The sequence below is a fragment of the Poeciliopsis prolifica genome, unplaced genomic scaffold (assembly GCF_027474105.1).
Source record: "Poeciliopsis prolifica strain line A6 unplaced genomic scaffold, Auburn_PproV2 SCAFFOLD004, whole genome shotgun sequence".
NCBI lineage: Eukaryota > Metazoa > Chordata > Actinopteri > Cyprinodontiformes > Poeciliidae > Poeciliopsis > Poeciliopsis prolifica.
The window spans coordinates 4706408-4731156 of NW_026562379.1; the positions used below are offsets into that span (position 1 = coordinate 4706408).

General features: G+C 38.6%; 1 protein-coding gene across 2 annotated transcripts in view; it reads left to right on the forward strand.

Moving 5' to 3' along the window:
• LOC129358726 (cGMP-dependent 3',5'-cyclic phosphodiesterase) overlaps positions 1-24749 on the forward strand; it is a 167245-nt gene that overhangs the window by 113432 nt on the left and 29064 nt on the right. For both annotated transcript variants that reach the window (XM_055027836.1, XM_055027837.1), the window contains exons 3-4: positions 22145-22234; positions 22519-22607. In XM_055027836.1, coding sequence (XP_054883811.1) covers positions 22145-22234; positions 22519-22607 — 179 coding nt within the window. The remainder of the gene's footprint in view (positions 1-22144; positions 22235-22518; positions 22608-24749) is intronic.

Sequence of the window (24749 nt, forward strand, 5' to 3'; positions counted from 1 at the left end):
GGCATAGTCAAAGTCTCGACCTGTATCTCACTCAGAAGCTTTGGTGTGACCTTACTTCAGCTGCTCACCCTGGAAAACCCATCCTAGAAAGAACAGTGGGACAAAATCCATTTGAAGAGATTGAAAAGAGTAATTGCCACAAGGTTGCCTTGGATTGTTTTTTTTTTTTTCAGTGAATAAATGAAATCATTTAAAATTACTTTTTGTATTTTATCAGTCTATTTTTGTCTGGAGTTCAAAAAATGGTGACAACAAAATAAAATGTGTTAAGTCAGTGTTTCACTCTGATGCCTCTGGACATGGGAGCTGAAATCGTTTATGTCCAGGCTTCCTGTTGGGTCTGCTCAATTTGTGTGGCTCTAGCTCGAGTCCTTAAGACAGACTTATGGCCCGGAGCAGCAGCTGCACACTTACAGACCGGGCTGATTCTGTGTGTTGTGTCTGCGTGTGTTTTTGCGCGGGTCTGGTTGTGTGTTTGTGCTTTGGAAATCTCCAGGGTTGGGATTGATTGAGTGTCTGGTGCCCCACTGTCAGCACACAGTTAGCCTCATTAGTAAAAGGTCTTTCTTTCCTCTCCTCTTCGTCTTCACATGTCTTCATTGCGTCTTCTCTCTCTACAACTTCGCATGACCCTATTTTCCTCTCCACTTGTCTCCATCCTCCATTGCTGTCCATTTTATTTCCTCTCTTGCCTTCATCCTCATCATCATTTCCATCACTTCCTAAACAACTGAAAGAGATGGGCTGCATTAGCTGTTTAATATAGACTACTGGTGATAAATGCAGTAATTGCCCAGACAGAATAGAGACTGTTCACTCTGAACTTGCTTCCTTTGATATGGATCAGAGTTTAAACTGAATATATAGAGAGAAATTTCTTTAATTCAATCCTTGATTCATAAGTTTATTCATTCAAGTGTGCTGGTCTTAAGATATGAATCCCTTGAATTGCTCATATTCTTCAGTGTGCACTCAGGTTCCTTAATTGGAGAGAACAGCGGTAGCACAAATGATTACCCTGAAGCTCTGATTTAATTACATCTAATTTTCCAATGTAACAAATGCTTCTTGGTTTTCTTTGTACTGCATGTCCAGCAGAGAAGTGGCATCACATAAATTAAGTTCAACTGCGATTAAAATGATTTGTACATACAAACATTTAATCAGTCTGATGTACTGATGTTCAGTGTCTTTGTAAGCAGTAAAGTTATACTCCCAAGTTCACAAAAACCAGGGATGCACTATATGAGAAAACATTACAGTGCCATGCAAAAGTATTAATATCTCCCTAACTTCTACTTACATTTACTTTTGTTACACTATGTTCAAAAACCTCAGTGCATTTTAATGGGATTAAAGGAAGATTTAAAAAAATGTTTGAATAAAAATACGAACAATTGTAAGGGGCCTTGCATTTATATTCAACCTATGAATACTTTTGCCATTTGCTGGATGTATTTTTTAATATTCTGAGGATGCCACTGTTGTAATTAACGTATAAACAGTGAAAGTCCATCAACTGGCCAGGTATATTAGTGGCACACAGAGCGTGAATTCATGGCACAAGAAAGCAAACCCAATGTTGCATCCAATCAGTCCTTTGCCATTTACATATTGCACACGCAGCTATTGCTACTCTGATTGTGATTCAATATTTTGTGCAGGTTTATTTCAGACTGAAAGAGTCCACCTTATTATGACACCCTTTGTTAGAGATATTATGAAGTGTGAAAGACAAAAATGCTATTTTGTGCAATTATCTTATGTAGCTCGTCTTTTTGCTTCAGGACGTTTTACAACCCTGACTCACTGGTTAATGGGAAATTTTCTAAGGATATCTAAAAATGAATAATGAACACACTGTTTTTTTTTTGTTTTGTTTTTTTCCGTGGGCAACTCGTCTTCCATATGAGTGCTTCATGAAAATGGAAACCCAGCTATAACAGTCCTCCATGTCATAAAAGACACACACATGCACACAGTCGTGTTTTTGGATCTTGTGGGGACTTTACATTGACTTCTTTTCATTCATCTACAGCCTAAGCCTTACCCCACTCCTAATCCTAACCTACCCCACTCACATGTCTAGCCCCTAACCCGACAACAGCATTTCCCCTCATGGGTACCAGGATTTGTATATTTGAATATGTGATGTTTTAGAGAGAAAAATAAAAGGAAGAAGTGTGTTCATAGAATTTTAATACAACCAAGAGATCAACAAGAACAAAGTTCACTAATTTTCCCGCTAAATTTTGGTTTTGACAGATTTAAGGCCAACATGTATAAAGCTATAATTGTCTGGCAGCTGCAATACTTGACTCTTATGCACCTCACTCTATTATGGTTGAAATTTTATCAGTCTCACTGGGAGCCAATTTAAAGCAGACAATCACAGAACCATGAAGGACCTGTGTCAGTGTTTGTGAGCAGGCCAGGCAGCAGCATCCTGTTACAGCTGACTGACTGCTGCAGGAGAACAAGACAATGGTACTGACCTGACATGATTAGATAAATGCATGAACGGAATAAAGAAACAGCCTAGACAAGTTGCCCCTCCACCTCTGCGTGAAAACACAAACAAATTCTTACCCGCAGTCAAGCTGAAGCTTGTTTTTGTCTGTAACTGTGGCAGAAAATCAAAAGATACACCGAAAATTTAGAAGGAAAGTGCTGATCCACTCGGTAATTGATTGCCTAAATTAAAAGTAAAAGCCACAGAGATGAGTCTGAGCTGTGAACACGGGAAACATTGTTGGGAAAACATGATGCTGTCAGGGGAAGAAAACATAACCTCTCAAGAGTTCAGTAAGTCGATTTATTTCCTTCAAATATTTCATCTTCTCATATGTCACCGGCATTGTTCAAGTAACCAAAGAGCATGGAGGTAACAAATTACTCTACTTCAATTAGTATACCCATCTCCGCCAGCTTGTAATTGCTGTTTCTGGGCTTGTTCCATATTATGCTCATGCTATCGGGGTTATAATTATTTTCCATAACATACTCTTTGCCAACGGAAGCAGCCTTTGGTGAATTTCATCCAAGACTAAGTTTCATACATTTCTCCCGGTGCCATAAGTGCTGCTTAATTAGCAGAGAGCGTTTGTTTATGCAGCACTGTGTAAAAGTCTTAAGTCATCCCTCGTTGTTTTTTTCTGTGTGCAATGAGACAGGCTTTTTTGGCTTTCGAAGTTTTCTTGATTAATTGTTCTTCAGGCTTTCTGAAGTTTTTTTACATTTCTTTCCACTCATTTTCAAAGAAATGTCTTGGGTTACTTCTTCTCAGATCATGTAAGTCTAACCTGATAAACTGATGAACTCAACAAATTGAGTTAATCAGGTGTTTCCCGATGATTTGTTAGCTGACAACTTCACCTACAGCAGTTGATTGATTTGAGGATGATAATGCAAATCTCAACACCCATTTCAGGTCTATTGTTGTTATTTTTCTGTTATTTCTGAACCGTTGAAGCACCTTTAAAATCTAGTTACTCTTTTTAATCTGACAGGGTCTCTTTCAATGAGAATGAAATAAAAAGGATGTAATCTGAGGTGCATCCATGTGAGAAGACGATTCTTAAAGAACCTCACTTTGATTTTACATTCAAATTCTGTCATTGTTGAACTATTCGATCGTTTACAACCCTTCTGAAACGTCTCCTCCCCATCCTCATGTATGATTATTACTTTAATTTCGAACTCCCATCTCACCTTTATGTCTTCTGTATCTGCTGAGGCCTTCTCTTGTAATATTTTGTAAAAATGGGATTTGCATCCAGCAGTTATATTTCATTTTATTACAGAGAAAAGATTCTCCACATTAGAAGGTTGTGCTTGTGAAATGTTCTTTCCTTATGTACTAATTGTTGATTTTGGTTAACAAAAGGAATAATATTGAGGAATATCTTTATGTCGTCATAGCCATGTGACAATTTACCTAATTTAGGGATCACAGTTGTACTTTTTTAAAGATTCTGTATGTTTAATCACTCAAGCTTTTTCACATTAAACTTTAGGACACTTCAAACTAATTGCTGGGTGTTTGTTTTTCCAAGTAAATTCTGAACATCATTTGCTTAGAATGTTAAATATAGACATTGACATTTCATAGATAAGGTTTGAAAAAGAAAGAGCCATCTGAGAAGGATGTTGAGTCTAATGGTTTCAATCCTTTCTAAAAATGAGAAAGGCAGAATAGTTTTTTTATTGGTTCATATTTGTTGTGTTTTATGTGCTTTATGCCTCTTTAAGAGCCTCTGATATTGTTTATTAAAAAACAGCATTGTCTGAAAATAAGATGTAAAGTGGAACATTTGCACATTTCAAGATATGTTTTTGAGTCACATATAAAAAGGATAGTTGCATTATTTTAATGTTAGAACATAGAAAATTAATTTTAAAAAAAATAGTTATTTTTCTACCTCACAATGAAGGATTTGCTTCAGTTCTGTAACAGTGAGAACTTCACTACATTTTTACCAGTGGTTTTCGATATGGGCAGTTGTTCAGGATGGCATTAGAAATGGGGAAGCAAGAGCATTAAATGAAATATAGAATAGATTTATCCATCAGATGCCAGTTGAACAAGTTTTCTGTTGCTTTATGTACGTGCTGTTAATGCAGTCTTGGCTCCCTGTGGCCTCATGCTTGCTGTGTGCTCAGTGTGTTATTGCTGTCAATCACACAGTGCCCCTGTGGGGCGTGGGGTAAGTTACTCTTCTATTCCTTTAGATAGGAAAGCTTGGCACTCTCTTTAGCTTTGCTCAACAGGGGAAGAAGTAAGTAAGAAAGTTTAATCTTTGCAAATTGTGACGTTCTGTTATGGTAGAACAGTTTTGAAGGATGGAAGAAGATTGAGGAGATCGCCCTGGGCACAGACCATCCAAAAACTAATATTTTTGTTGATGTTGATGTAAAGTAAATAGCTAAAATAATTTTTAAAAATCATACAATGTCTTCAAAACTGTTCATCTTCGAAGAATAAATCTTCAGTCACATTAATTTCATAACAGCTATTGGGTGATACACAATGTGATTTCACAAAGGACATTATTTCCTGACATATTTTTTGTGTAAGACGGTGCTTCTGTTTTAAATGATGTATTTGGGCTTGAGGCTTTTTAAACATGTTATACAGCAATGCCATTAAATGGGGAGGGGCTCTTATATCAAATCTTGACAGTGAGTAATTCTTTTTTAAACAAAACTTGGGGCCATTTTCTGACAGAGGACTTAACGTAGCTAATTTCTTATAGGCTCTGTCAGTGTGTGTCCCCAGGAATCCTTCCTGTCTTTGATGTCATTTTGGCAAAAGATATTTTACACAAAGAATATTGCAGAAATGAGATGATCAACGAGGATAGATTCAGTATCACATTAATAAGTCACTGTGCTTGGAGCTGAATAGATAGATGTACATTGTCTAAATTAAATTGCTGTTCAAAGGTTTAAAGCATAAATCCAACTTTGGGAAGATACACCTCTGCAGATATTGTAAAAAAAAATAGTACATAAAGTTTACAAGCTGAATATAATAGCAAAGATGTGTGACTTCACATTCATATCAACCAATTTTGAATATTTCTTTTAACTTTTCTTGGTCTGCTTTCAAGGCAAACTTGCTTGCCAGACCAAGACATGCTGACAGTTTGTTAGAATGTCCTCCTTCAAAATGGTTGATTTTAAAATCATATTTAAACTGCTAGTGAAAAAAGGCCACAAGTTCAAAATGAACAGTATCTCTTCAGAAGAGGCCAAACAAAAGTAATGACTCGACTTCACAAAACCCAACAGAGTTTCAAACTCATAAGTTACAGTTTTCTTCTTACTACTTGCAAATTGATTTTATTTGTTTTTATTCGAGGAACAAGTTATTAAGGCGTTCCTTACAGCGATATCAGCAGAGAGCCTTGCGCAGAAGTTTAAAGGTGGGCCTTTTTTTTTCCAAGGGAAAGAGCCTCATGAGAGGAAAGGAGGTCATGGGAACACAGAGAAGTGTGTGAAAGGACATCCAGTGACCCAGGAGTAGAAAAGATGGAGAGGGAGGGAGGAAAAAGGGTAGGTGAGAAATGTCAAGGAGACTTCGAGGTAGCTCAGAGAGACAGAGGTATTGTGCTGTTCTGTGAAACCGTGTGTGTGTGCATGCTTTTAGACACACGCATGCACACACACGCATGCAGATAAATAGGGAAGCTCCCAGAGAGGAGCCCATCCTGGAATTTCAAACAGGAAATTTATTCTACTGCTAAACAATGGTGCAACACACACACACCCAGTGACATATGTACAGTACACTCACATGCTCACAAACTACTGGAGTTCAAAATAGCACAACATGCTGAAAGTTTAAGTTAAATTGCAGTGTGTGTGTTTGTGTGTGTTTTGAACAGTAAGTGCGCGTTGTGTTCCTGTGTTTGGTTTTCACTAATTAAAGCTGGATTTGTGAGCCTGCACCTGCGCCTGTATAAATTGGGCCAACTAATCACACCTTGTTTATAATTCAGTTTAATACATTTTCATTTTTAATTTGCTGCATTCATGCCCCAGGTGTACACTTTGAAGTTCACGTAGCTCATGCAGCTCCTCACTCGCCAATGTGCTGAACAGACGGAGGGAGTCGAGAGAAAGGCTCCATATTTAAAAGCAGTGTTTGGACATGTGAACACAGACAGATTTCTGTTGTCTCAGAGCGTGTGTGTGTGTGTGTGTGCGTGTGTGTGTGTGTGTGTGTGTGTGCGTGTGTGTGCGTGTGTGTGGGAGAGCTTGTTCCTGACTTTATGTTTCTTGCCTAAAGAGGAAGTATTCAGTTCAGTTCATAGTTTTGTCAGCTCACCTTGAAAGTTGATCTGGAGAGAGAGTATGTTTGCGTCACTGATCTCTTGGCAACCTCTGCAAGGAGATATGCAGTTGAGCTTTTTGGCTTGAAATTATAGGTCTGCTCATGGAAAGAGGACAATAATTGGTAGAGAGTTAAATTCAGTGGAAGTGTAATAATGTTGATCTGTCTCCAGATTTCTCTATGGTACAAAAGAACAGTAATTATGCAGCTGGCAGGTCAGTGTTAACATGCTAATGTGCTATTAGGGCCAGTAGCAGCTTCTTGGTTGTATTAAGTAGCCCTCAGAGTCTGTGTTACATAAAAAAGACAACAATATAATATGTTAATAATATGTACCTCTAGTACTGTGTTGTCACATTTAAGCTTATCACATTTATTCTGCCTCAATCAAGAATCATTTTCTTGTTGCCCACCAACTCCCTTTTGTGGTTCCTAGATGTTTTGAAGTCCTCCGTGCTACAAAGTAAGGTGACATAAAACAGATTTAGTCTGTCTCTCAAATGCTCACAGTTTTTGGAGTTTTGCAAATAGAGCAGATTCCTGTTTGCAAAACAGCAACCTGTTGCTTGCTAATGCAGAACAACATAAGATCCAAATTCAGCTTAGAGCTTTTTAAATGAACATTTCTTTACAGTTTCTACCTAGCTGATAAGAGCATCAGAGTTTGGAAAGAAAATTATAATAATTAGAAACAATGATTTTAATAGAATTGATGGTCACTGTTTTTCTTCCCAAATAAACTGCACAGACAATAGTGCAAATTTACTTGCATAAAGTTACATTTCACAGCCATTCTTTGGAGTATTTTATGTGATGAGCTCAGCAGACGTCCGGTTGCACCAGGTGTTTGCTAATTGCTGCTGCCACTAGTCTGCTGGAGCTGAGTGGGGAAAGTGCAGGAGAGGGATGCTCTGGAGAGAGCAGATCCTTGGAGGAGCTTCATGGAAATAGGCAGCACATGGCTGCAATGGGAGATTCAAGGATTCCTCAAAAATGGAGGAAAGAATAAAAGCAACGCATCAAGTATCTTTTTAATCAGGGAAAAACAATACTACACATTATAGAGCTAAAGAAAAAAGTCAATTTTACATAATGCCGCCTTTTAATGTAATAATGTTGTAATTTGAGACAGGTGCCTGAACATAGTTGCGACAGAAAACTCAAATAATCAAACCTTTTGGTCTGTAACTCAATTGTCCATCACACAGTCAGTCATCACAAACACCTGGCCTTTGTTTCATCCATTGAATCGTTAAAAACATCAAATGCCTTGGTTAAAATCACAGTTCAATGTCAACATTAAGATGTACATCACTGTGTTAAACAATTTCAACAAAGTTTGTTTTAATGCGAATGCCAACAGTAATTTATTGCAATTTCTGTTGCTGCATTTTGAGCAACGGTTCAACAGTTTTCTATGCTACTGTTGTACTCCTGAATTACTAGAAAAAGTTTTATTGCCCTGTTCTGATAGACATGTCTCAAAGACAAGAACCAGGAAGAGGAAAAAAGTATGAGCAGGAGTCCAGAGAATGGTAGAAGCATGTGGGTGTCTGTTCCCAAACAGAGGAGTCAGATTAAAATAGAACAAGACCCGTATGACGACAGCGTGACTGTCAAACACCTGCAGCGGAGAGACGGGGAGGAACTGAGACAGAGGGGGACTCATAATGGGATGTAAGAGATAAATGGAGGAGCAGGCAGGTGACAAAGACAGCGGACACATAGGTGGAGGTGGAAATTGTGAATAGTCAGAATATGCATACAATTACAGGCTGCGGAGTGACAGAGTATCTGAAACAGATGTAGATGAGAGAGAAGGAAAAAATGAAAAAGAAGGTGAAGATAAAAAGATGGCGATCATTAATGCGGGTTTCCTGTCAGACTTTGTGTGAGTGGCAAAAGAACTAATGGTTTTTGCTCATCCTCTCCCATCATCGGCCCCTTTTTTCTCTTCACTGTTGCTGCATAGAGAGAAAGTAGATGAGCTGAGGTGTCATTATCTCCAACAAAAGGTGCCAATGTATCCCACACAGCACACGTGCTGCATGTGCATTTTTTTTTCTTTTTAGTCGACCATGATATTTAAATGTCCCTGATTGGCAGTTGTTGACATTTGGGAAGAGCCCATCCCTCAATTAGAGCTGATGACAATCAGAGCCCTTCAACTTATTCAAGGTTGTTTGCATTTCAGCTGCATGGTCACTGCATCAGTACACAAAGCCAAGGCTGAGATATCTTTTCAGGCTTTTCTTTATGAAAATACAGGAGGCTAAAGAAGCTCACTAATACGTTTTGGAGTGACATTAAAGTGTTAAAAAACCTCAAAAAATGAATTTCATAAGGGGATATTGTCACCAGCTTGGCCAAAGCTGTCACCGTGATCATCAGTGTAACTGTGGGAATGACACCCGATGTGGAACATTAGCAGTGCTTCAGTAACCACAGACAACTAAACCTCAAGGGGCGATGACAGAGAGAGCCTCACGCGGCAAGAAAAGGATGCTGATGCTGCTCAGTCGCCCGAAACAAAAGGAGACATGAGACACAGAGCAGAGGGAACTCATTCATTTTCTCATGCAGAAACAGCTGCACATCCAACAGGCTGACAGCGCTCCTATTAATTTCACTTCGAGCAAAGCGATTAGCATTTTAAATTGGCCTAAATCTGAGAAGTTGAAACAGCAATTCAGCAATGCATATCTTTTTGGGTTCTTTTAAAGATTAATTTGGCACTAGTGGCCCTTATTGAGAGTTAGCAGATGGGGAGAGGGCAGAGAGAAGACAAGCAGCAAAATGTTCAAGTTTGCAAATCAAAGGCAGGACAACTGTGTCCAGGACTACAGGCTCTTTATATGGGATGCCCGTTTTACCACTTGTATGTCTTTACCATAATTTTAAAGCAAGAGATAATACAATAACTTCATAAGTAGATGCCAGTATTTGTCTAATAATCAGGATTTTTTTTAAAAAAGGCTATTATTTATGGTAAAATACCAACAGCTTTGGTTGCCAGAATTTTACCATATAAAGATGAATATTACCGATGACATGATGCTGCCATCTCCAAAAATTACACCCGGGATGATGTTTCCAACCTTGCAAGTGTTTTCCCTTTTTTCCTCCAGTGTAACGATGGTCATTATGGCCAAACAGCTTAATCAGACCGCAGAACATGTGGAAGGAAGGAAGTTTTTTGTCCCTGTCTGCAGTTGCATCCTGGCTTTTATGTGTTTCTTTTAAGGTGAATGCTGGTGTCTCTATGAAGCTCGAATGTGTTGGTTAACCTATCAGAAGTTTCCAATCATCATCATCTGGGCTTTCCTTCTTTGTTTAAAGAGACAGTTACCATTCTTACTTTAAACTTCTGATTTTTGATAATTAAATTAAAAGAAGTGATGTATGATCTGACTGGACTTCAGACAGTGAGAAAAAAACCTGATGTTAGTTTAGTAATTAGTAATTTTATCTGTAGTGTGGTTATGCCACCGACAGATAGTGTAACTTGTTTTCTTGATTTTGAAAAACTTCAATGGGAAAATTGCTTTTCTAACATACAGTTGACTGACAGCTCACAGCAACAAGTGGTAGAAGGGGAGTGATAATCTTTACTCTGGAAGAAGAAAAATTAAAAAAACGAACTTAAACACTTTCTCTAACATTTTAGTAAAAAGAATTGGAAATATAAGAATGGTGCTACATAAATAACCATGGCATATAGTAAAGCTGGAAAAAAAAACAAAGCATGTTCAAAATTTTCAAGGTTGGGCAGGAAAGTGAGAAAACTGCATTCCCAGTGAATTAGAAGCAGATAACTAAATCATGATAAGCATGAAAACTAACACAAATGAAGCATAGTTGACACGTTTCCTCAGCTATGAAAAAAAGCTTTGAATCTTTCCTTTTTTCCAGATGATTTGATTTATACTACTTTACTACAGCATGAATACATAATCCTGTCCAGAACGTCTTTATTGTTGGCATCACAAAGCTAAGAATTATATTTTTTTCTCTAATGACACACAGTCAGTGCTGATGTGTCAACTTACAAACCCGCAGAGTGTTTTTGTTGTTGTTGTTGTTTTTTTTACTTTTCTTCTTCATTTCTCATTCTTCTTTAATTAAAATGAAATACTGATGAGATGTGATGAGAACAGCTGTCTGATGTCGTCTCGGGAGAAGCTAAAGCTGCCTCAAACTGACTGAGGGGAGAATTGGCAGACATTTACAACGGGCAGAATATCACTGTCGAGTTTTAAAGCATCTGGGTGTGCTCCCTGTAAGTCATGTTGGACACTTTTCTTAGATGAGCTCATAGAAAATTTTGCCACGGGGTTTAATTATGACTTGACATCCTCCCAGAGCGGGATAAGAATGTGCTTCACTGTAAATCTGTGTTATATCGCAGCACACAGGGAACAGATCGGGCTCCCCAGCCCTCACTGTAATACCGCTGCTCAAGTCTCCTCTGAGCAGAGTGTGAATTTCATCAGTGAGCAGTTTTCCGTCTTCATGGAATTGACTTACCTTGTTTCGTCTGTCGGGTGCTTGCCTGTCTTCTTGTTCTTTCAGGTCTGAACTCCTGTTCCTTACTCTTTCTGCCAATCATTCGCTTTCCATTAGTCGTTCATAGGAAATATTTATAGATTATGGTCTGCTGGTTTGTCTCAGTTTAATAAATTCAGGCAATGTTTAATAAACACTTGTCATCAGCATGCCAGTCGTCTTTATAAGAATGGGTGAGCAATTTCATTGTTATCTTGACACCGTTGCTCTTTGCTTCTTTCTCTGCTTGTATTGGCATTTAAAAGAAAAAGAAATCAAACACATCTTTATAGAGTTCAATCTCAGGTTGCTTTACTTTGCTCTTTATTAGCAATTTTTGCCCATAAGAAGAAATCTTTTTTATAATTGTTTGAAAATGTCACACAGCTGTACAAGTTTTACACTTTTTATCATCTGTATACATCACTAACAAAAGCAAAGAACAATTGAGGCCTCAACAAGTCTCCTATATTCACTATTTTACATTACCTCTTTACACCTGGCCTAGGTAACACCTTAACATTAAAAATCGGGGGTGAATCAAAAATATGTTGTGCTCTCATCATAGCAGAAACTTCCGTGGTGATATTTTGGTGCCTGTGCTTTTTGTGCACAGAGTGAAGGAAGTCACCATGTCTAAGGAACCTGCCACAGACATTTGAACCATGCCCTTAAGGTCAGTGAGTATGAGGCCCCTGTTGGACGGATTTCCCAGCAGGGAATTAAGTATTTTGACTCTTATTCAAATGTAAAATGTGTTTGTCAACATGTCAAAGAGAAGCTTGAACATTGGATTTAGTGATGTTAAGAAAATGGCGTTGAGGAGCAGAAAAATGTTCCCAAACTGATTCAAGCATTTATTGTTATTTTAAATTGCAACAGTGTGACTTTAAAAAACCACTTCGGGTTTCAGAACCTCAATATAAACTACTTCAAGTGAACTGTGAAACATAAACTCTATATTTTGTCTGCAAGATTCATTCTAACTGACATGGAGACATGCAGAAAGAACCCATTGCTCTAGGCTGAATGATTATGCAGAATGCCCTGTATCTTTACAGGAAGACTGAAAAACTTGCTTGCTGCTTGCCTCTTTCTGGGAGAGGTAAGCAGTTCTTGTTCCTCAACAGAAATGGTGCAACTGATGACGCAGGTGCAGAAACCTTCCCTATTTTAAAGAAAATCCCGCAAGTAGTTTGACTTTAGTTTAAATGTCAAACTAATATAAAACAGCCAAGATGTGGCAGGATGTCTGACAAATCAGCAAGAGAAAACCAGTGCCATTCATGGTGTTCATTCAGTGGAAATCCTATGTACATCTAAGCCAGCTTGTACTTAGTTTTCTCACACTGTGTTCCTTTAAATCGAGGATTAAAACCAACCTATTTTAGAGATGCCTTTGATCCATAGTTAATGAAACATTGATCTGCATATTTGATGTGTCTTTGTAAATATTATCAGAGCATTTTTACACATCTGAATATTGTGCTGCATCTTTCTATTGTGTCAGAACTTGTTTTTGGCTTCAGAATTTTTTTGTCCATGTTCCCAGACCTGACCATGAAGACGTTATATAAGACTTTAAAAGTAGAAACTCAAAACCATCTGAGGCAGATGATTTTTAGAGACATTTAGTCTCTAAATGTTTGTAGGAGACATTTTTAGCTTTAGTGACTCGTGGTTTAGTGACTCGTACATGCGTGCTTATCAGAAGCTCTTCTTCATGGCCTGGCTGTATTCTACAGTGCATGTGTCTCCAGTATGTTAGTGATGCTACTGGAGACCCAGCTCTGTTGGAATAACAACCAGGACCCAAAGCAACAACACAACCCTTCCTCCAGCCAGTCTGTGCAGGTAAGTGAATGTTTGAGTTTGTCTATTTTATGAATAGACAAACTCATTTGGTCTCTACAGTTCGACTGACAACCGAGGGAAAATCATTCTGCATCAATAATTTACGAGATGTAAAGAGTTCAATAGTTTGCCTCCTATCGAATTAAACATCAGCTGATAAACATCATCTGCAAGTGGAATGCCATTACTTGATGCTTCATCAAGGTCGAGCCTATTGAAATGCAGATTGGTTTGCAGTGTTGGATGGCTCTGTGAACAATGCAGCAGAAAAGAAATATGGGAGTCACCCTAACGGCTCCAATTAACTCCTTAAGCTAATCCTCTCTGACAGCTCGTTACCTCCAACAGGTTAATATCTAATGTGACCAATTTGGAATATTAGTGTTTAGTTAACTATCTGATCTAATCTGACTCTCAAAGGCGCTTTATACCTCTAGTACATCCATGACTGTAATCCAGCTCTTAATAACCTCCATATGGTGTCAGTGTCATTGAAATCCTTGATCCAGAATGATTTTGGATTTATTCTGTCATAAGTAAATGAATTATAATTATCAGTTTGACTTTGACTCAGTCATTCTAGGGCTTATCAGTCATCCTAACTGACTGCATTCGAGGGGGAAAAATCAGTCTCTCTCCAGCATATAATACTGTAAGTTTGGGGATGCATTTGCTGGCATAATTTATGTTCAGTTAGATAAGATGTGGTTCAGTGTGAAATTAACATCAAAGGTGTTGGACGTCCATTAAAAAGCAATTACTTTTCTTGTAGCTCTTGGTTGGTTTAATAGCTGAACTGGGAGAAGGGTCAGTGGTTAGAAGATAATTATGAAATCTAATACACTGAATATACAAAGGTGACAAAGTAGAGACATGATGAATGCTGCAGGTTGAATAGAGCATCTTTAATGGAGGGATCTACAAAAATTATTTGCATAATAATTTTAGTTGTGAAGTGTTTCCTGTAAGGAAGATTAGGAACATGAGTCACAGAAGGGCACTTTGTACCAGACCCATCCACAGAAATATTTTCTGACGTTCTAAAACACATTCGTAGCATTCAGCTCGTCAAGGCATGGAGTATTGAGTTGTGACAGTATGAGTCAGGCAGGTAATAAGTGAAAAGATTGACGTTCCTCACCTCTCCTGACCAAAAACAACCAGTCAGAGCCGAGAGGAGATCTCAGCGCTGTGACTCAGACTCATTTACTTTATGAAATGTGCTAATGTTGGTGAAACAACTTACCATTACAGGAAACCCATTTATCTGTCTTTATGCTAACTTGGACTGGGTATTCCCAATAGGCTGGGCTCACTGTGGCGTAGCAAAGAGCAAAAGGGGCGGAGTGAGGGAGGGTTGTGATTGACTGGGTTAAGTCCCGCCTCCTGCCTCTGATTGGCTGTTTCTAGTTAGTTATCTGTCTCACACCATACCGTCATAACGGAGTGCAGTTTCAACAAATATTTACTTTTTTTTTTAATAAATATTGCATACTGCAGGTTTAATCATCGGGCTTTAGTAATTGCCAAATCACCAAAAACCCGCACAGTCAATGTTTGACAGTCGTTATTCTGTTTCAACTGGTTTCACATGCGACCCATTTGCTTGAAATGCATGACAGTCCCAGTTCACTTTATTGTGTTTCCTTGGTTGTTTGAGAGTTCTCTGGGTGCCTGTGTGCAAAGTCTTTAAATCCTCCGCAGTTCCCTTTTTATAATAGGGAAGCTGATATAAATATAATTATATTGTACAATCTAGAAATGAGATACAGCTGGAAGCTTGGGAGTTTTTCCAAGTGCAGGTAAAATAACTCAATTTACTCATATTTGAAGTATATTGTACATCTAATACAAGGAAAATTAGATTTTCTCTGATACCCTGTCTGCAAAATTAGTTTTATTTTATTTTCATCTGAAAAAAATATAGGAAAAGCAGTTGGGAATCAGCCATTTACTATTACCTGCTAATTAAAAAAAAGGTTGCATTTGTCTCACTACAGCAGTCTACTCTATTTTCTTTGTTTATTAAATATATTTCTGTGAGTATTTTCTTGCATTTCAAATTATACATATGCAATAATGCACTGGCTGGTCCCTTGGGGCTTAATCCCTTGAACACTTTTGCTGTTTCTGTATTTGTTTACTGAGTCCCTCAGGGAACAGATACAGACACCAAGAACTGTGCACTGTTTGTGCAATGACAGCTACAGATTGTTGAAATAAATTTTATCAGCTGAAAAAAAACCACAGCATATAAAATGAGTGCAATCTTGGATCTATCCTATAGAATTCGCACACAAAAAAGCATCAGCTTTAAATCCAGGACAGTAAACTGGAATAAACTCAGAAAGAATGTGCAAAAATTATCTGGCCTAGTTCTGCGCAGTAAGAAATTATCTTGCCATTACACAGAGCTGATTTGGCTTTATCCTGCTGGCTACGGCGCTGCCCGCGTAGACTTAATTAAACTTTTCCGTGAGAAGTCCTCCCGGAGTTTTTGCTGCAAACGTCTGGCTGCCTCTCCATTAACTCAGATTTATGGCTGCTGTAGTTCAGGGAAGCGATGGAGTGAAGAGGGGAGAATATTTTTGCCCATTGTTTTCCTTCCTTATTCACATTTATTAGCAGGTTGGCCCAGTGCACCAGCCGAGGCCTCTGTAATCTAATTTCTATACAAGTTTAGCTGTAGGTTCTAAGCTCTACTTTCTCAGCTTTTTGGACCAGCTGTCCTACAGCTTGAGTGAGATGCTTGAAGCTAACGTGGATCCCTGAAGAGTAAAGACTGTGCAACTGTTGCAGAGGAAGCATGACGGTATTAGACATTGCATATCTATTTTGAGAAAACTTGTGTTTCGAGAAAACTCGCAAGACAGAAGGGATGTAGAATAGAAAAATGTGTTTCCCTCGGTTTAGTGATTTTTAACTGGAATGTTTTTCTTTTTCGTTCAAAGCTTCTTTGGGTCAGAGTGATGTTTAAAATGTTGGATTTTAGTATTTAATGTGAGGTCAGACAGCTAAGGCTTCAGTATTTGAAACAGGGAAATGTGTCATGCAGAATGAAAGCGACAAGGCTGAGAACAATCTGTGTTTGGCCATGTCGATTACAGGTACCCTACAAAATGTCAGAGAGCTGCAAGTGATTCGGCAAGCTGCCGATAAAGACGGCCTCAAAGGTTCACACTGATGAAAGCAGAGGGGAACCTGCAGATCAACGCAGCAATGAAGAGTTCAGGATTTAATTTTTACATTTGGAAAATTAGAGAGATGTGAAGGGAAGACAAGAAGACGTGTGAAAGAAAAGGACAAGTCACAGTGTGACTCAGCGTGGCATTTGATGCAATCTAACATTCAGATTGTTTTATAAGTAGAGGCTGGAGGACAGTACAAGCTGCCAAAGCAGTGCAATAAATTAGTGGTGATGCGAAATGTATCTGTGGTGTCAACATTGTCATGTTTTTGTAAAAAGCAAAGCAAAACTTGTGTTTTGATATTTGGAATGTCTATCATTGATAGCTGTCTCCATTAATAGTGGCAGAAAAGTGTTGCTTATAGCTAAACCTAAACCTTGTTCGTACTCACTCCTTTGTCTGACAGTCCTAAATAAAACCCAGGGTAGCCAGTTGACTTCAGTTACATAATCAGTTAATAGAGTCCATACACATTTAAGTTAAACTCACTGTAAATACAACTATTCTGTGAAAGCCTCAGAGGTTTGTTGGAGGAAATCGGTGAACAAACAGCATCACGAGGAGCCAGGAGCACAGCAGACAGACAAGGAGCAAAGTTGGGGAAACGATTAAAGGTTGAGTTATGAAACAATTTTTCAAGTTTTGAACATGCAATTTATGTATTTATTTTAAACAGACAAAAGGAAAAACAGGAAAAAATAAACAAATTATTATACCTGTAAAATTTTAGATTATTCATTCGAAAAGGAACAGATAGAAGATGCAAGATCTTATGATTTCCTCATACCCTACAAACTTTTAAATCTCCCCACACCAGATGAACTCTCAAATGAAAGTGAAAGTGAAAATATTGAGAGTACGGCAAACATGCTACCAAAACGTCGACTTTTACCAGAACTGGCAGGAGAAGAACATAAATCAGAGAAACATGCAGTAGGTCCATGGTAACTCAGTCACAGAAATGTTTGTTTACAGTGTATACATAGTATTTCGATTTATTATTTAACAATTATTTAATTTGCCTATGGGATTAATAAAGTATTTTTGAAATTAACTGAATTATTTTCCGAATCCACAAATCAAGATTTTACAAGAAAGAAAGAGACACATCTCATTTGGAGTTTGACCTAAACTATGTTGGGGGCTGTGCAAACAAGTGGAAGAAGATCCTTTGGTTAGATGACACTTTTTAGCCTACATAAAATCTATTGTATACTATAAAAAACCCACGCAGTACATTACCCTGAAGCGCACCCTCTCCACAGCAGTGGCAGTATCACGCTTCTCAAAACTGAGCTAAATACAGTGCAAGTCTGGAAGAAAACCTTAAACCTGATTCAGGTCACAGCATGACATTGTGTTTTAAGAAAATTTATGATCGCTTGTACTCTCCATCCAAGAGCCTTTCTGTTTTTGGACATAGTATTAACTCAGTCTGTCTGAATACAAATTCACACAACTCTTTACAGGTTTTACTAAAAAATACAAACATTTAAAAACACAATCATCATTTTCTTTCATTTAACAACTGTACACTGCTTTGTGTTTATCCTTCACATAAAATAAATCGATATTTAAAAAGACACTAAATTCCATGATTTTAGTGTCATCTATTTTACCTTAAGATTTTCTTTTTAATTTAAGCAAAAGGTTAAGTGTTTAGACATTAGGGAATAGAAACAAAGTAATAAACAGTCATGTTTGGTGCTTGATTCTCACATGCGTGTGTGTGTGTGTGTAGGAGAGAGGATGTGCAGTGAGGGATGGAGAGGCAGGTAAATTAATGTAACAGATGGTTTGAGCTACATGGTAAGAAATTATTGGGAAAGGTCATAGGACAGCGTTTGACATTTACAGAGGCACACATCTTATTGCGAGCAACATACATCCACAAACAGTGACGCACTAAGGTTGGCAAGAAAAATGAAGACTTAACATCCTGCAGCACTGAAAACTGCTGCAGTTTTCAGTGCTGTTTTTAGTGAATAAGGAAAAAAAGTTGAGATTTTTTGTTCTTATTCTGTACAATGTTTACAGTGCTTTGTTTATCCAAAAGGACAAATGTAAAGACACAAGAGTTATACTTTGAGTTAGTCACGTCGTTGTTCACAACTTCATGAGATTAAAAAAAACATTGTTGTTTTTTTTTTTGTCCCTTTTTAGTGCTTTGTTTAGTTGCTTAATTTGTTGTTTAATTTGTCAAGATGCTTTGACAAATTTCATACAGGAATTTGTCTAAGCATCTTCAGATCCATAACTTAAAATGAAACACACATACCTTGACGTCCTCCCACACATACTGATGCTCACACATGGGCTGGCGTAGCTCCAACTTCATTACAACGTGCTGATTGAGTGATCAAAGCTAATCGCATTTAATCAAATCTAATCATATGTAATGACCAGCATCGAGTGCGCAGCCATGACAACACTCTCCAGTTTTCTCCTTTTTTTTCTTCCTTCTTCACATTTGGCATTTTCAAAACCATCTCTGCAGTCTGAGAAGCCCCATCATTTCCCCCTTCATCATCCCCCAATCTCTTCTCTTTCACATTTTACCCTCAGTCCAAAGCAAAATAAGACTGAACACAGATGGAGGAGAAACAGCAGAGACACACAAAAAAAGGTAGGAAAATTATGAAAAACAGAGGTGACAGATGGACACCCTCATTAAAAGCATTAAATCTGGAAGCAGGCACACAAACACTTTGAGGTATTCACAGTCAAGGCAGCCGAATAGCTTTTTCTTTTCAATTTAGATTCAGAATACAGTTTTCGGTGCTGCAGGATGTTAAGTCTTCATTTTTCTTTTTTTTTTCTTTTTCCTGTGCTTTGATCAGATGTTGAGGTCCCACTGAGATGTTTCTTCAGACATTGGTAACAAGAAATCATGATGCTTTATGATAACACTAACAGGTTGGGATTTAAGTAGACCACACAGGGCATAAAAAGTGTATGCTGTGAAATGTCATGAGGGAAGCACATTTGCAAGGCTCATGTCTTTCCTATTTCATAGAGTGGAGATGTTTACGTGGTTCTGCATGTAGCAGATTTTTTTTTTCTGTCAGGCCTCCACGTTTGATAATGAGATTTTTTTTTAATCCTTGGAATAGTCTAAACTTTTTAGCAGTAGTATTTCATACTGAAAATGTGAAACATCTAAGACATTCAAGTGCTTTTGTTCATTGGATTTAAAGTTCACCATTATTTCATTTTTTACGAATTTTACTGCTGCCACAATTGTGTAATTTTATATGGCTCAAAACTTGGATACATCATTTTTTGATTTCCTGGAAGATCAGTCACTATTCAAATAAGACACAAGATCTTCATTTGCGTAGTAACTATTACAATTAAAAAGCTATTCATTATAAATTTGCTCATAGCTTCCATCAGAATAGTGCATAAAAAGCTTTCAAATAATTTGAACTCTGTCAAACAATGCTAAATTTATCTTTTTATCATGCTCTGAGTTTTTTCAAATTTCTATTAGGAGTGTCAATAAATGTAGACGGGGCTGTATAATATAGGATTTTTTTTCCACAGTGACAAGAACAGAGTTTTAGGGAAAAGCAAACTACTCTATGGTTAAACAACTACTAAGCCAACAGTATCGCTAAACTGACATATTCATAAGATAGTTAAAAAGCCGTTGGATCCCCCATCCTTTAAATATTTTTGACATTGAAATTGACTCTGGAAGTCTTTCCCTCTGGCCAACAGATTAGTGTGCACAGTCAAGAAAGTGGCCAAGGCTTGAGCTACTCTTTTATGCTCTCATTTCTTTATTCTTCATACATTTCTCTCAAGTCTGCTCAGTCAGTGTAGGTATAAACAGTCTGGCTTTTGTGCACAGAGCTGGCAAGCAAAGACCGCAAATTAGCATAGCAGCAGTTCCAGGGGTTCCTGTTTGTGTCAGAAACTATAAAGAGCTGTAAGTCACAGGCTTCAGATGTCAATGGGCAATGATTTTTATTGCAAATCTAAACTGCGGGTAAAGAATAAACAGGGGGGAAAGATGCGAAAATGTTTTTGCATATGCTGACAAGATGAAATTTCACACAGAGCATCGGCAGCTGTTCTTGAATCAGTGGCGTCCTGGAAATGTACCTCAATTTATATGCGTCTATGTATTCAGTGGTGCATTCGTCCATAATGGATAGACAGATAAGAATGAGGTCAGTTGACACTGAAATATCCCTTTAATTTAGCATTGAATCAAAAGTTGCATTAAAATCATTACCCATAAATGTTGCACAATATTTCTGTGGTTACATTACACAGACAAATAAGCCATAGAAAACTTTTTACGAACCTAACTTAAGAGATACGTTTTTATTTGCTTCTCGCGATGCATCGCCCTGAGCAGCAAGCTGTATCACCCAAATCAAAATCCAGAACCACATGGCAAATCTGTTGGTGGATGAGAATTTAAAGGATGCTGTTTGTGCAAATAGAGGTTGAACATCACCAAACCAAGCACACCCATAAGGTCCCCTTCTGGAGTAATTTTGTTAGCTGGATATAATATAGAGCAAGTCTCAGGTAATGCAGTGTAAGAGATTAGAAGGTGGCTGTGTGTTTTCATTCTTGTAACTAATGTTACAAGAATTAGTGATCGGCATTTGTAAAACTGCATGCAGTTAGGGGGAAACATTATATTGGCTTGGAACAAACAGAGAACAATTACATGTTTGCTGAAAAGTTTTTTCATTTTGTCCATAAAGAGTTCTGCTTACTGAAGGAAAGGGGCAGAAGGTTAAAAGTATTCAAAAGTTCCGTAACCCTCAAGCCATCACATTATTATTCTCTACATAAATGGGGACGAGTATAGGCATATAGACTCCATAAGAGCTGTGATTTTAGAGATTTTATTGAGCTATTATCCTGCAAAGTTTTTCTGCTTCCTGTCTCCAGTGTAAATGAGTGAAATGACAAAAGGCCTTTGCAGAGCTGAATGACTGATGTGAGACTTCAGCCATTTGACTCTGATGTGTTGAAGCAGGGATGCATCTACAAGTTGCAGGTTACAAAATACCCGTGTGTGATTTGGTTAACCTGTCGATCCTCCTAAAGGTTTGCCTGATTAATGTATATCTCCAAAGTGTTCAGTTCAGTGAAATTAAGTTCCCTTAGTTTCTTCTAGCTCCAATTGTCAGCTTTTTTGTTTTGACACGTTGACCTTAGGATTTGTGAAGATATTAGTTTTTGGTGTGGAAATTAGCTGAATCATTCAAATCCTAAGCACAGCCATTCTAATTAGGATCAACACATTTTCATACACTCAGGTGCAAGTTAAGTGCTTCTGTGAGAGCTGCCCATTACTTCCCATGCACTTTAACTCCGTGAGTCAGCTACCTACCAAACTCTGCAAATGAATTTTCAAGTGCTTTGTTTTCACAGATCCAAATCGAAACAAAGCGCCGAGTGCGGTGAAGAGCAAAACTAATTCTGCTGTCTGAGTTCACTTTATGTTCCAAGAGTGACACTTGTGTTGCCAACTACAGAGCAGGATGCATTTAGAAAAATTACTTAGAAGGTCTTTGAAACCTTGCAAAGTCATTACGAATAAATAGTTCTGACTGTGTAAACCTTGTTCCTACGAAGAAAACACAAAATGGCAGCCAAGGTCCCTGCTTCTTCTTCTTTTTTTTTCTTTTTTTTGTCATAAACAAACAGCCAACTACATGTGAGGGAATTTGTTTGTCTTCCTCTCCAGGATGCCTTGCTGCGGCTGGCAGCAGTTGTTGATGTACGCTCGCTCCGAGTGGCCCTGCGAGACAGCATTCAGGAGCTGCTCCCCAGCACGGTATTTGCTCTCTCTTCCTCTCGCACATCTGCACGTATATAATTCACATTTGCAAATGAACACAATTGAAATTTTCTCCATTTATTACCTGGGGAAAATAAAGCCTCGTGTTAATATGCAGAATGATGGAGACTGTTGTGTCAGTCTCGACATCACCGCGGGGAGCATATAGGCCAAAACCCTTCTGCAAATGCATGAGGCTCGTTGCTCATTATATCAATTACAATCTGATTAATGTTTCAAACGAGGGTGCGCATATGTGTCTGTTTGATTTTGTATGCCAGGAGTGTGTGTGCATCTTCGTGCTGGAGGGAGACTCGAGGCTGCTGTGTGACGACCCGCCGTATGAAGTGCCACAGGAGGGGAAGATCAGGTGTGTACCGTTTGTGTCTGCATACACTGAGCTGCAGATGTTTTTCAGTGATGGGGGTTGATTTGCTGCCGCACCACCGTCCAGGGCAGTGATGCCGAGAGAGGCAACAAAACACAGGGAGGAGGGCGGAAGCGACGACGCTGTTTTGTCTACCTGAAAAGCAGGTACCACTTGAAAGAAATCAGCATTCATCAGCACAAAGATGGAGAAGTCACCAAGAAAGATCCCATCATCCAGAAGCACAAGAATATTCTCTTCCTCTGGTGTCTTGTTGTTACCATCTCTTGCTGTTTCTCTTTTTTCATCTCTTTTTTTTTTCACCTTGTTGAACATCTTTGGCTCTCTGACACCCCAATCCTCTTTTGTGATCTACTGGCCCATTCCAGCTTTCTACCTCACTGCCCGACTCACACAGCTTGCCATGCTTTTCTCTTTCAAAGCGCTGAACTGCATGTGGTTTGGTCTCTCTGCCACCTCTCTTTCACCTTCAGTCCCTCTCCCCGTGGAAGCGTTGCAGACCTAATCGCCCAGATAGCTGTACGCCTCTGTCCCTTAGCGAGACATGGCGATCCTCTCCTCTCCTAAGTGCTCTCTCTGAAACTTTGCACATATGCTGCTGTGACTGCTGCCCAGGGGCTGGCAAAAACTGGCCCTACATTATTGATGAATCTGTCTGTTTGTCAAAATAAGAGGCCAGCTTCTAACACCTTACTGGCACATTGACATGGGATCCCATGCAAACATGCAAAGACAGAAGTTCAGGCTTCAACATTACAGTTTCACACATGCACATCCTCACCAACACTCATGGATTGATGGATTGCAGATATTTGAAGGGTTACTGGACCCTTTTAACTTTTCTCTTTTTAAATTCACTTGCTTACGTAAGCCTGTGATCAAGACCTTGGTATATACGCCCCCATCTACCTACACTGCGAGAACCCATCTGATAGGTGGAAGGCCATCTGGTGTGAGCCTGATTCGAAACCACTTTCTGATAAACCAGACCTTGACACATACACAGGCACACGCACTTAATGCACAAACATTTTCAGCTGAAAGAACTCCAGAGATTCTTTTTCTTTGAAACTTTTTTGTCATGTGCAAGTAAACCAAAGTTCCTCAGTCAAAGAAAGCACTTCTTAAACTGCAGCGGATGGAAAAAGTCTACAGACCCTGGTCAAATGAGACTTTTTCTGCATTTAATGCATTTAACTTTGACGTAGAGTTGAAAGAAAGCAGATCTCCTCCAGCTCAGCACATCACCAAAAAGAAAACCTTATACACAGTGAATGGTGGTAATGGCAGCATTATGCTGTGGGATTACTTTTCTTCAGAAATGAGATTTTTGTCAGGATTCCTCTGAGTATTAGCTGGCCTGCTAAACTGAGCAGAGGGGAAGAGTGTTATTCTGTAGACAGAGGAGAACCTTTGAGAACAACAACCATCAGTGCAGCAATCTACATATTGGGCACCACTCATGTATTCAATAGTATTCAGGCTATTGAAAAATAATAGTGGCAGTATTGTGCTGTGGGAATGTTTTTCAGCTGCAGGAACTAGAAAACTAGTCAGGATAGATGGAAAAGATGAATGATGTTTTAATTCATAACCAACGCCTTTGTTCCTCTTCAATACATGTTCTTCATAAGTCACATGCCATTATTGTATTGTCTCTGCTGTCATTTACACTTAAATATGCCCCAGGTTTAAAGCCCCAAACTCAGAAACTACCCAACTTTTATGTAAAAGCATTACTATACTTAGCATCTGTATTCTTCTCAGAGCTGCTGGTTGTTTTTGTACTTTTCTGGGCTGGTTTGCATCGGCTCCAGGGCAGTGCTGCAGAGCTGCTTTGAACAAATACATTACACAAAGGTCAAATGTATTTGCCACAATAGAATATTTTCTGATTGGAGTGCACTGTTCCTCAGTGAGCTGAAATAAATGGACACTTTGAAATCAATGCACCATGCTGAGATTTCCTGCAGTGGTTGCGGGTGTGATGGTTCAGACTCTATGGGCATGTAATGGAGTGACTGCTGCCTCTTATGTGTGTGTGTGTGTGTGTGTGTGTGTGTGTGTGTGTGTGTGTGTGTGTGTGTGTGTGTGTGTGTGTGTGTGTGTGTGCGCGTGCAGGCA